This window comes from Megalopta genalis, chromosome 2, assembly GCF_051020955.1.
Source record: "Megalopta genalis isolate 19385.01 chromosome 2, iyMegGena1_principal, whole genome shotgun sequence".
In the NCBI taxonomy this organism is placed as follows: domain Eukaryota; kingdom Metazoa; phylum Arthropoda; class Insecta; order Hymenoptera; family Halictidae; genus Megalopta; species Megalopta genalis.
This window is the reverse complement of record NC_135014.1, coordinates 23,811,642-23,824,085: the sequence shown is the minus strand read 5'-3', so window position 1 is coordinate 23,824,085 and position 12,444 is coordinate 23,811,642. Positions and strand designations below refer to the sequence as shown.

The following is a 12,444-nucleotide window of genomic DNA, read 5'->3' as shown; positions in this document are numbered from 1 at the left end:
ACGAGAGAGCATGGCTCTCGATTTTAGCATCGGGAACTCGTCCCCCGACTTTTCACTGTCACTGTACATTCGGCTGAACCTTCATTTCGACGCGAATGTTCATTTTCAATGATACATTTTGATGCAAACGAGTTTACACAGAATTTAATATCTCAAGGATTCCGAAAAGTGTTTTAAACAAATCCGCGGATTTTTGTACGAAACAAACATTTCCAAAAGTTTCGTCTTGAATTAAGCAACATCCTCGAATCCTGTCAATGTATTTACAGTCGTGTTTATTAATGTTTGCAGTTCGAATATAATCTTGCACAAAGATCTGTCAAACGATTTACAGTGATCCATAAATTCCCGAAGATCTGCAATCCAGTCAAAAACGAATGAACGAACAATAACATTGAGGTACAAACGAATCGAACGAAACCGACACAATTCTTCCGAATAAAAGTTAAACACCTCCGAATCGCGAAGCTTCCCCCCACAATTTGTCATGTCCCAACGACGTACAATTAAGTGCAGCAAGTCGTCCAAACGAATAAATTAGCACAAAAACACCGCTGCGAAACCGTGATCGATCGAATGGAGACAGTGAAAATTAATGTACTCCCCCGTGGCAGTGAAGTGCGATGCTTCGTCCGATCGAGGTTCCACGGTTCCGCCGAACTGTTCTCCGTCACCGAATGGACGAGCTCTCGATTCCAAAATGGCGGACACTTCCTCGTCGATCGCTTATTAAACCCTGCTTACCACGAAGAGACGAGCACCGATTCCGCGCGCTCGTCCTCTCCGAAGGAACCGTCTCGTTCTTACTCGTCGAAACGCGAATAACTGTGCTCCGAACGCGTCTCCTCGATTCCCCCGCGATCACCGCGATGGGTCCATCAAGATCACCGTGAAAAATCCTTTGAGATCCCCGCGATGGATCGTTCGAGATCGCCTCGGACTCGACTCGGTCCAACGAAAGAAAGAAGATAAGAAAAATGAAAATCAAACAGCTCGGAGGGAAACCTGTCGATAATTAAACCTGTATCGTCGAACGGTTCCCCTACTCATAAATATTTGATGATAATTCCATATGATAACTCGGTGGCTGATTAAATGCCGTCTTTATGGCCGACGGTCATTCTTCATTAATCGCGCGGCTCGCAACGAACCTCGGGATCGAAAGCCTCAAAGTCGGACCGAAATTTTCAGCGATCTCTGAATCGCGGGGATCTCCGTCGCGGATCCGGATCGCGGGACGATCTGCGAACGGCTCGGAGGAAACCATAATACTGAACAGAACCGTGATTAAACCAACGATACACCGTGCGCGACGAATTTCCTAAGCGTCCACCTACGGCAGTGCTTGAATTGAAATGAAACGGAATTTTACGCCGGGTTTCCTGCTTTAAATTCACCCTTTTGAACGTCGCATTCGTTCACGAATTCGCGTCGTTAGGAGAACTAAATGAAAACGCGTATCTTTAATGATTGTAAACACTTGAAAACAATGTAACATTCTTGTTAATTTCTCCCGATATCTTCGCCGTTTTGCGTCACGTCTATTCATTTTTGCCATAAATGCATGAAATCCCCGCAGTCCGTTTATCACAAAACGAAACAAAAAAGGGAAGAAATTTATCAGTGTGATAACTGCAAAACAGCTTTGCACACTGACCACTTCAAGTAATACTGCACAAAACAACTGATAGCGAGAGGATTATTAGACTACGAGAAACGAATAGATCAAATTCAAAACGGAGAAATAATTTAAAGAATTTCAGGACACCGTGGCATCGTGTTCAACTCTCCTAATAAAAGATAATAAAAAAAATAGTTGCTTGCCTCATTAAGCGCTTAGAGTCCGACTCGTCATGGAGATTTAACTTGTTAACTATGAATGTTATTCCGTCCGTTTAAATCGGGATAAAATTCTGTTCCCTTATCATCAATATCTGAGCACTCAAATAAGCTTATACTCGCAGCAAATAGAAATTTATCGCTCTTTCTAAAAAATTATTCCAATCTGATCATTGCGAGTACAAATAAGCTTGGCACGGCAAGGGGTTAAAATTATTGCAACCAGAAACAAATGTTTACATGTGTTCCGCATGTCGCAACCGATGCAGACGGTTAAAAATCAGCGAAGTCAATATTTCTTACTCTTCCTCGCGATGCAAATGAGCGAAATCCATCGAAAACCATACATTTATATATAGAAGAGTTAAATGTATCTGATGCCACGGACACTGCTCGCTTAGAAAAGAAAAGAATTATATAAAAAATATTATAAAATATTCTTTAAAAAGAATAGAGCCCTACATTTCTGGAACATCGTGTCTCGCAAAAGGGTGAGTTTACAGTGCAAGCCCGGCAACTTCCGGCCGGTTTCAAGCGCTGCTTAATTACCTAAGAAGTCTTCGTCGAGTTCTCTCCGAGCGTGGCGCGCCTCGTATACTGATCGAGCAGATGCTACCTTGTATGCGAAAAGTATGGGTGTCCACGAGGTTGGCCCGACCCAGCGGAAGATCGACCGGGGTCCAGTCTTCGATCGTGGAACCTCGTTCGCCAGGATATGTATCGAATCGTATCGCCCCTTCCCTCGATCCCGACCGTCGTGCATCCGGTTCGACGCCAAATTCCATTAAGCGCCGGCACATCGTCCCTCCGACGTGATCCAGGCTACCAGCGGCATCATCTTCGCCGGATTAGTGATAGAACTCGGGTAGATTGCACAAACGTCGTTGCTGCTGCTGCTGTTGCTGCTGCTGCTGCTGCTGCTGTTGTTGATGAGGTTGCTGGTGATGGTGCTGATGATAAATTGTGTCGCCCTGATGGGTCGACTGCTGGTGTCACTCGTGGGACTTGCCACCGAGGGGGTGGTAGTTGCCGCCTGCCGACGCCACCAGGGCCAACGGCAGAGGCGAGCCTAAGGGTGTCGAATGGGGGTGAGAGTGGCCCATGCCGGGGGAATGGGTTGTAAGAGCGAGAGGACTGCCTGACATCGAACCAGCTAGCGAGGCGAACACCGACGGTGCTGGGGAAGCCATCGTTGGACTGCCCATCGCTGCTGTTGGAGGGTTGATCCTCTTCTCCTTCTGTCGTCTGAAAGCAAGGACTCTGGTAGTCTTTCGGCTAAGTTAAATCTATGTTTCAGGACATTATTCGTGTAAAATTTCTGTCAGAAATAACGCGTCAATTTCTGATGATTATTTGTTACCATATTTGAGATAGATTTTGGAAAATATGAGAGATTTTGCAATTGAGCAAAGTATGTCCTAGCATTTGAAGTGTACGGTGGGGTAAAAGTTAATTAGAGTTTAAAGGAAAGCGTGGAGTGAGGAAGAAATATTCGAGAGAATTTTCTGCAATATTTCAATGTAGAGAATATTGTTTAATGTTGGAGAAAGAAAGAGACTCAATCAGTCCAACAAGGAGAATATCTAAATATGAAAATAAATGAAATATAGTAATTTAAGGGGCTGAAATATTACATAGTGGTAAAGTGATATTTGGGTGATTTTTTTTTATATTGTTCTAATACAACACAGTTTTGTTATTGTTGAATAAAAGAAAAAATTAAACTATAGCAATAAGGAGAATGGATGAGTGAGAGAAAATAGGAAGCACAACAATTTATGGGACAATAGTATTGTTGAAAGGGGTATAGAAATGTTCAGGAGAAATTTCTGCACTCGTCTAATGTAAAAGAATGGGTTAATTTTTATAAACAATGAAGAGAATTGGGTATAACTATCAGCAAATAATTCTTACTACCTCAAACAGCGCCACTACGCGTGGTGGCGAAACGCTGAAACTCTTAGCCGAAATCAACGGATAGGTGAACATTATTTTCAACTGTAATAAAAACCTCAAATATGGTAAACTGCGATATGGACTTGATATTTAGAGCAATTACAAACATTTTGGATAGATAAACGTTAACTGTAAATCACATATTAGAGAGGAATTCACATTTTTCTGTATGTTACACGTTATGTTTGCGCGTTTCACTGTATGATGGCGCCACAATTCAGTTTCCGCGGCGCTTTCGTTATTTTGTTAATTATCTAATTATTGCGTGATTCTATCCGTGATATTTTGCAGTATATCGATGCAGGAGATTCTACTTGATATTTTAGTAACCATGGAACAGTTTCTATTGTCTTAAATACGCCATATTTCATATTTTCGTAAAACCATTCATATAGTAACTTCGAACTAACTTTACGTCATAAGTGACGGTCGTATTTTATTAATTACTTAACCACCACGTGATTTTCACCTAAATTTTTGACACTACGTCGATGCAGTGAATTCTACTGAATACTTCAGTCTTCTCGGAATATTTGTTTTCGCCTCAAATAACCTAGATTTGATGTTTTTCTGAGGTCTTCTATTTCCTATATAAAAGCGCTTTAGTTCAAGCGTCTGCCGCTACGCGGCGACACTGTTCAGAGAAAAATTATCTAGATTCCAGATGATGTTTAGAGAAGAATGAAAATTGTTTTTAGGGTACGTTGCCATGAAAATTTTCAAACTCACGAGGGCTCAAATTAAAGCTGAAGAAACGCGGTTTATTTTGAACTGAATAGTATTCAGAATGAAGAATATATTTTCTAGAAAAGCAAACCAGAATGTGAGACATGAGTAACAAAAAATTCTAGACGGTTTAACGAGATATTTTACAATAATCCATACAATAATCTTCACTCACCTGTTGCAAAACCACACTCGAACAACCTCCTTCTCCATCGCCAAACTGTCCGCCAATACTGTGATCTCCTCCGAAGTGGGTTTCGGGTTCTGCATGAACGCCTTTTCCAGGGCCACCCTCACGCTGGTTTCTATCGAGGTTCTCTTCTTCCGCCGCCTGCCGATGGCTTCCGGTGTGGTGAGTGGGTTCGAAAGGGAGTTGGGATTGTTCAAGGAGTTATCTGCATCCTCCAACCATTTCTGCAGTAGCGGCTTCAGTTTGCACATGTTTTTAAACGACAGATTCAGTGCCTCGAACCTGTCACACAGAAATTATGCAGTCAAATCCTCATGTAGTAATTATCCCGCATATTCAAAACGAATTTAAACGGAAAAATAATTCTCTTAACAATCCTGGGTGTCCCGTAATTATGTTGACATCCGGAAAAAGGTGATGTAATTCGCGGCTTCGTTTACAAGTTATTAATGAAAAACGCTGACCAATGAGAGGCGAGCTCAGCAGGCGCGAGACGACCGAGCCAATCAGCAGAATTGGGCGGAGCCACTCAGTGGATCTCGCCTCTAATTGGTCACTGTTTTTCGTTAATAACTCGTGAACGAAGCCACAGATTGCATTTTCGCTAAGGAAAAAGTTACTTCAAATCACCTCAGGAATCGCACCGTCCAATCAACGTCTCAATTATGGGACACCCTTTACATAGGGTGTTCCAAAAATGTAAACCCTTCGAAGAGAATGTTTTTAAATTCATTCAAAGCAATCTTTCCCTGAGTAAAAATGTAATTATGTTAACGAATTAGTAACGAAACATTTTCTAGGGCTTGAATTCTTTGACTACCATTCAGAGAATAAAATCGCGGAGAAGATAATATAATGTTTTCTATCTCGGAAAATTCTGGACTTACCTCGAGATCGTCGTCTGCGAGAAGTCGTTGCCATAGAGCTTGCCCATGGCCAGTCCAACATCGCCCTGGGTGAAGCCTAGCTTGATCCTCCTCTGTTTGAAGGTTTTCGCGAACTGCTCGAGTTCCTCGAGGTCGGTGGTCTCTTCCGGCGAAGGTTCCAATCTAGTTGGTTGTTGTTTCACCGCTGGCGGAGTGCCAGGAGGTGGTGGCGACCTTTGTTGCGTCAGACCTCGACCAACCAGGCCACCGCCACCCTGTAGGGCCTGCTGCTTCTGCAGAGCTTGCAGTTGCTGAGCCGCCTGCGCCACTGCTTGCTGTACCTGGGACAACAGAGACACCATCGTGTCATCATCGACAAACATTCTCACCCCCAGTCTTGCTAGTTTCTACCGTTGGGAGCTGGGAAGATGGCGGCCGACTGTGATAGGCTTCAGAGACCACTTTCACTCTACTTTTTGCAAAATTGCTCGACTTCATTTTCTTATTTATTTATCAAGCAAGTTTCCTAACCCTCAGAAATCGCTATCAATATGTAATTACTCGCATATTTCGAATTTCTAGGGTCTTTTGTGCAACTGACAGCAATATCAACGTTACTTTTCTCTCCGCAACGTCTCGATCACCGAATTTCCAGCTCCCAACAGCACAGGTATACTTGGTCATTGTACGTCTACGTTGAACAGGCTCGTGTGAGGTGCGAGATATTCTTTTTGACTGTCGATTGTGACGGAAACTAGAGGATCTAGCGGTAGACAGTACCTGCATGGACTGTGAGCGCGGATGACTGGGTCTTGAGGCGTAGCCACCGCTTTGCAACAGCCCCTGCAAGACGTTCACGACCATTGATCAAACAGGTTGACAACGGCCCCGAGGTTTTTAATACTAATCAGTCATCTGCTTGTCTCGCATATTCAAAGTTCGATATTTTAATGAGCAATTCTTCTCTCTGCGATACGAGACCATTAGACTACGGATTTTCTTTGACAATTCCCGGCTTCAGAGACTATGTTATTAAAGTCGATTTTTTAGAGATTAAATTTAGAGAAGGTTTTATTAATTTTTTGGCTGGCAATTTAACAACTTCGATCATTTATTTTTGGTATGATCACGTCATCTAGGTGTACAATTCATATATGTTATGCATGAAGAGGAGTAACAGTAACAAACTTGTTTTTTTTACTCTAAATAAAGTGAAATATTTTTAATATTTTTAGCGTTTCTTCTAGTTTTACTAGTTTTACTGAAACTAGTAGAGTTTCACTAGTTTTGCTAGTTTTAATATTTTTAGCGTTTCTTCTAGTTTTACTAGTTTTACTGAAACTAGTAGAGTTTCACTAGTTTTGCTAGTTTTATTAATTTTACTAATTTTACTAGTTTTACTAGTTTTACTAGTTTTCCTAATTTTACTAGTTTTCCTAGTATTCCTAGTTTTACTAGTTTTATTTTTACTAGTTTCACTAGTTTTGCTAGTTTTACTAATTTTACTAATTTTACTAGTTTTACTAGTTTTACTAGTTTTACTAATTTTACTAATTTTACTAATTTTCCTAGTTTTCCTAGTTTTCCTAGTTTTCCTAGTTTTACTAGTTTTCCTAATTTTACTAGTTATCCTAGTTTTCCTAGTTTTACTAGTTTTATTTTTACTAGTTTTACTAGTTTTACTAGTTTTACTAGTTTTGTCAGTTTTCCTTATTTTCCTTGTATTCCTAATTTTTCTAGTTTTCCTAGTTTTTCTAGTTTTCCTAATTTTATTAGTTTTAATAGTGTTACTAGTTTTCCAATTTTTCTAGTTTCCCACATGCACCATCTTTGCTATCTTGACAATTTTCTCCAATGTCACCAATTTTATAATGTTTACAACTTCTACAATTTTTATCATTTTTAACCAGTCCAAAGATCCTTTTCTACAACTGATTAACGCATTCTCCACACTATCGTTGACAAAACGTTATTTCTTCACCCTCAGAACAATACAAAATCCCTCCCTTTCTTTTTCCATAAAAAGAATAACTTCCAAAATCGTTCGACCGCTCGAACAACGTACATAATTTTCTCTCGGACCGCCGCAAACGCGTTCGAAGAGGCGTTTTCGATTAGGTTCGGACACATGTCGCCACGATGGAAATAGGCGACCGGAGCAGCGTGTCCCGATCACTATAATTTCGCACGCCAGTCAAGCTGACGGCGCGTATCGATGATGATTTCCATTCGAGGCGATCGGGAGAGAAGGCACTCGACACGTGTCGCGCTCGTGGACAGGTAACCGGGGAAAAGAGTTGTGCAGGAGGGTTGTCTGTCGGCCGATCGATTATCTTCGCCCTTTTCTTAAACAGATGCTCGATCGCGAGAATGAAAGGGCTCGTGCAGAAACGCGGCGCCCGGGGTGAGAAAGGGTTTCGAGAGACCTGGTCGCGTGTCTCTCCTTGCGCTCCTTATTTATGCTTATTGTCGGGTAGAGACACCCCGTTCAAGGTTGCTTTGAATACCGACACGTGCCACAGGTTGCCAGATATTCACCTGTGCACCCATTCTTGCGGTCTCGAAAGCTTGACTTCGCTATTGAGTTCTTCGAGATCCGTTCGAAACCGAAATTTCGCAGGATTTTGGAACGCGGTGTCAATTAACCGGTGCTCCGATTGGGCTAAGTGATTCTTATTAACTTATTAAAAATTTTTATTAACTTATTTACATTCTTGTTAGTTTATTTAAATTCTTATTAACTTATTTCAATTCTTACTAACTTATTTATATTCTTATGAACTTATTTCAATACTTATTAACTTATTACAATTCTTACTAACTTATTTCAATTCTTATGAACTTATTTCAATACTTATTAACTTATTTATATTCTTATGAACTTATTTCAATACTTATTAACTTATTTATATTCTTACGAACTTATTTCAATTCTTATTAACTTATTTATATTCTTGTTGGTTTATTAAAATTTGTATTAACTCATTTAAATTTATATTAACTTATTTAAATTCTTATTAACTTATTTATATTCTTATGAACTTATTTAAATCCTTATTAACTTATTCAAATTCTTACTAACTATATTCAATCCTTATTAACTTATTTAAATTCTTACTAACTTATTACAATTCTTATTGACTTATTTCAACTCTTATTAACTCATTTCAATTCTTTTTATCTTATTTCAATTCTTATTAATTTATTTATATTCTTATTAACCTATTTAAATCGTTCTGAATTTTTTCTGAAGTAGATCACAGGTGGCAATTGACAGAGTATTTAAATAGTATATAACATGGTATTTTAAATGGCAGATAATAAAAAAAGAATAATAAAATAGAAAATCAAATATTTTATTCGTTCAAAAGGATATACTTTTAAACATCAGATATTTTATCCGTTCTAAGATATTTTTATTTAAAATAGTATTTCAAATATTCTCTCTGTATAAATATTAGCTCTGTAGCTGTTTTTGGATTTTTTAACACGTTCACAGCCAGAAAAATTGAGGCTTGAGTTGGTTTGTTCAAAATTGCGAGCAGAACAGCAATTGAACATTTGTAATTTCTCGAACAGTTCGAACGTCTGCAAATTGAACATCTAATTGCAGCGACATCCGTAACATAATAATCGCACTTATGCCACAATTTCTAGTAGTATCGCGTCTCACAGTTAACACCTGCGACACACATACCACAAGACATCCTCCCAGACGGCAGTGAACGTGTCAATTTATTAAGCTGCTTCGCCCGTGAAATCGCATCTTGCAACAACGCATGGACGGCTGTCTCAAGCACGAGACGGCTGAACAATGCCAGTAAAAATCGTCTTGGAACGTCAGTCTCCAAAGGATCCACGCGATCTTCTTAAGACTGAATCCGACAAAACGTTCATCGAAGCGAAACCGAGCGAGCGGCCGTCCCCGCGATTTCCACCCCAGAATTAAATCGTCAACCCCTTATAGATCCCTCCTGGACGCTAACGCGACAGCCCCGGGTAGACGTCGCCGGAATTAAATATCGGTTACGCAAACCTCAAAGACTCGCGCGACGCGTGCATCCTGTAAAAAGGGTTCGCAGGTTGCACTCGAGAAAGGGTTGGAGGACGTGTGCGCACCCTTAATCCTAGACTGTGCCCAAAAGAGATCCAGCAGGGTGTCTCTAGAGGAGGACGGTGTTTTCGGAGGGAGGGAGAGGGTGGTCCCAGAGAGATGCGGTGCAAGAGGGAGAGAAAACACGCAATCGGGATAAAAAAAGAAACAGCCCGGCCACGTGTGATGGGACAAAGGGCGCCCGCGGCAAGGTGCCGAAGGGTCTTCTTGTTGCACCTTTCAAAGGAGACACGGAAGACCCGGCTTTTACGCTCGCGGATACGCGGGCCCCGGGCCCCGTCGACGAATCTGCTCAAGTTCGAAGTCGTTTTGTTGGTTTTTCCAGAAGGTTACGTGGCTCTGCACGCGAAAACCTATTGAAATTTCCGTGGCCCCGGACTCCGGTCCGCGCTCATTGTTACGGGGGTGGGGGGTGGAGTGAGGTCGGACCGTTTCGAAATCGTATCCAGGAAGATCGTTTTTCAACCGTGTCCCCGGATATGTGCGTGCATGAATCGATTTCTCTGTTCCGATCCGAAGGATCTCGCGTCGAACAAAAACCGGGAAAATTCTTTAGGGAAAAACCCAGGTGATAAATGTACACGTTTTATGCTCGCAGCGGGCACGACAGCTTCTTGAGAAACGTCTAAGAATTTCGACTTCTTCTCTGCTGTGCTTTTAGATTAGATTTTTGGTATACAAGGCGGATTTTATTGCGCGCGTTCGATCGAAATTCCTCAGCTTTTAATCCGAGGCTTGTCTTCATTTTTAAATACTTCTTTAACACTAGATTCACGGAATCCGTTGATATATGTCGGGTCACTAGTTCTTTAATTTACGATCATTCGTATCGTAAGGATACATTTGTGAGTTATTTATTCAATTTGTATGTTACTTACGGCAAATGTTACAACAACACACTTGTTAAAAATCGGAATAAATGTCTTATTGTTACTTTTATAAAGTAATATAAAACAGCTGTTTTTTATGCTCCTTAAATCTAGTATTGAAGAATGATTCGTTCTTTTGCGCTAATGCGAAATGGCTGAAATTTTATTTCATCTTTTAACAGTTTCAATAAATCGAGAGCTGTGTGTGTGTCACATTCTTGAATTCTTCAAACGTCTTTCTTGTTTCGAACTTTACGTCTATTCTTTTGGTAAATAAGTAAAATCCAAAATCAGCTGGAGATCTGCTGATTTATTAGTCATCGCGATTTTATACATGAATTGTACGAAACGAAAAATCCACAATAATTTACTCAGCTATCTAGCAACTTTGATAAATTGGGAGCAATGTTGCATTCTTCAATTTTTCTAACGTCTTTCCAGTTTTAAATTTTACTTGTTCCCTCGCTAGTTTCATTAGTCTAATGACTAAACTCCACAGCTGCGAAATTGCACAAAAATGTAATCCGCTTTTTAACGTCCTCAATGAACCAACACCGACCATGCATTCTTCTCTAGCGTTTTTCCTACGAAATAATTTTATAGTGGCTTTAGTTTATTTAAATATCAATCAGTGAACGTGGAAATGAACAGAAAAAACGAAGCAAGAGATGCGAGAAATTCTGACGAATGATTAAAAAAACATGGATGAAGAAGTTACTACGCGAATGTGGATTACTTTTGCAGATTATTATTATTGATGGAATCGTGGATTATTATTGATTTGACATTGCCATATATCTACGTGTCTAAATAGCAACGATATATCTTGTCCAGTAAACATTTCGTTGCAAAAATAGCTGTCATTTACTTCGCCCTGTCATAAACCGCCGTTCCAAATTCTCCCAGTTTCAGCAGTTTCGGCGGCAAATCGGTAAAATTCGCAGACTAACGACGACATATGGATCGAGCAAGTAGGTTCCCGATTTTTCGGCGATACGCGGGAGGAAACGCGAGACCGAACGAGTAGAAACCCCGTCTCTTTGTGACATCGGCAGCCTGCTATCTCGTCGTCAAATCGAGCGGACCGTCGCCGAAGAATAAGATGTCTACTTCTTTCGGCCGGCCGATCAGATATACCGGGAGGAACCGTCGTCTTTGGATCCGTGGCTGATCCACCCCTCTCGACTCGAATCGAATTCGTATCGAGTAGGTAATTCGCCGGAGTGCCCGGAGAACAATGGCGGGACGTTCGAGCGAGCGAATTCGCGCTTTCGATCCTCGATCTGTTCGCGAGCGATGTATGGAACGCGTCTTAATCCAGAAATTGGAGGAAGAAGATTCTGCGAGACTGTCTGCGATTGCAGGAAAATGTACGAACCAATTATCCTTCTATTTTTCATGCAATTCTGTTAATCAGTTGGCTGCGTTTTACGAGTATGAAGCGCATTTAATAATGAAATGCATTTTGTAATGGAAAATATTTTTGCAACTCTCGTGGTCGATTTTGTTTGTAACTTTGCTTGGATAATGCTTATAGTAATATAATAATATATATTTTTGTATTAGGCACACTTTATTAGATTACGGATTTTATGCAATTTTGACTGAAAAGCAAGTAGAAAAGAATACGAAAATGTAAACGCATTAGGAAAATTTTACGAAGATTGCTCTCTCTCTCTCTCTCTCTCTCTCTCTCTCTCTCTCTCTCTTCTGTTATTATTAACCCTTTACAGTCGAAGCTATTTCAATCCGAAATCCAAAACATAATTTCTGATGTAACAGTATTTCTATTTTATATAACTTATTGCGATTCATGCATATGGATTTGAGCCTATTGACAAGTAAAATGAAATTTTAACAATTTTCTTTTAAATATAAACGAGT

At 40.4% G+C, this 12,444-nt stretch overlaps 1 protein-coding gene across 2 annotated transcripts in view; it reads right to left on the bottom strand.

Annotated features, from left to right (window-relative positions):
• Nucleotides 1–249: 249 nt before the first annotated feature.
• LOC117220622 (uncharacterized) overlaps nucleotides 250–12,444 on the bottom strand; it is a 222,974-nt gene continuing 210,779 nt past the window's right edge. Inside the window, exons 7-10 of one of the 2 annotated variants that reach the window (XM_076518792.1) lie at nucleotides 6,358–6,420; nucleotides 5,599–5,918; nucleotides 4,697–4,993; nucleotides 250–3,084 (exon numbers count right to left, since the gene is read on the bottom strand). In XM_076518792.1, coding sequence (XP_076374907.1) covers nucleotides 2,832–3,084; nucleotides 4,697–4,993; nucleotides 5,599–5,918; nucleotides 6,358–6,420 — 933 coding nt within the window. In that variant the 3' untranslated portion in view covers nucleotides 250–2,831. The remainder of the gene's footprint in view (nucleotides 3,085–4,696; nucleotides 4,994–5,598; nucleotides 5,919–6,357; nucleotides 6,421–12,444) is intronic. The other variant, XM_076518793.1, reaches the window with a different exon arrangement.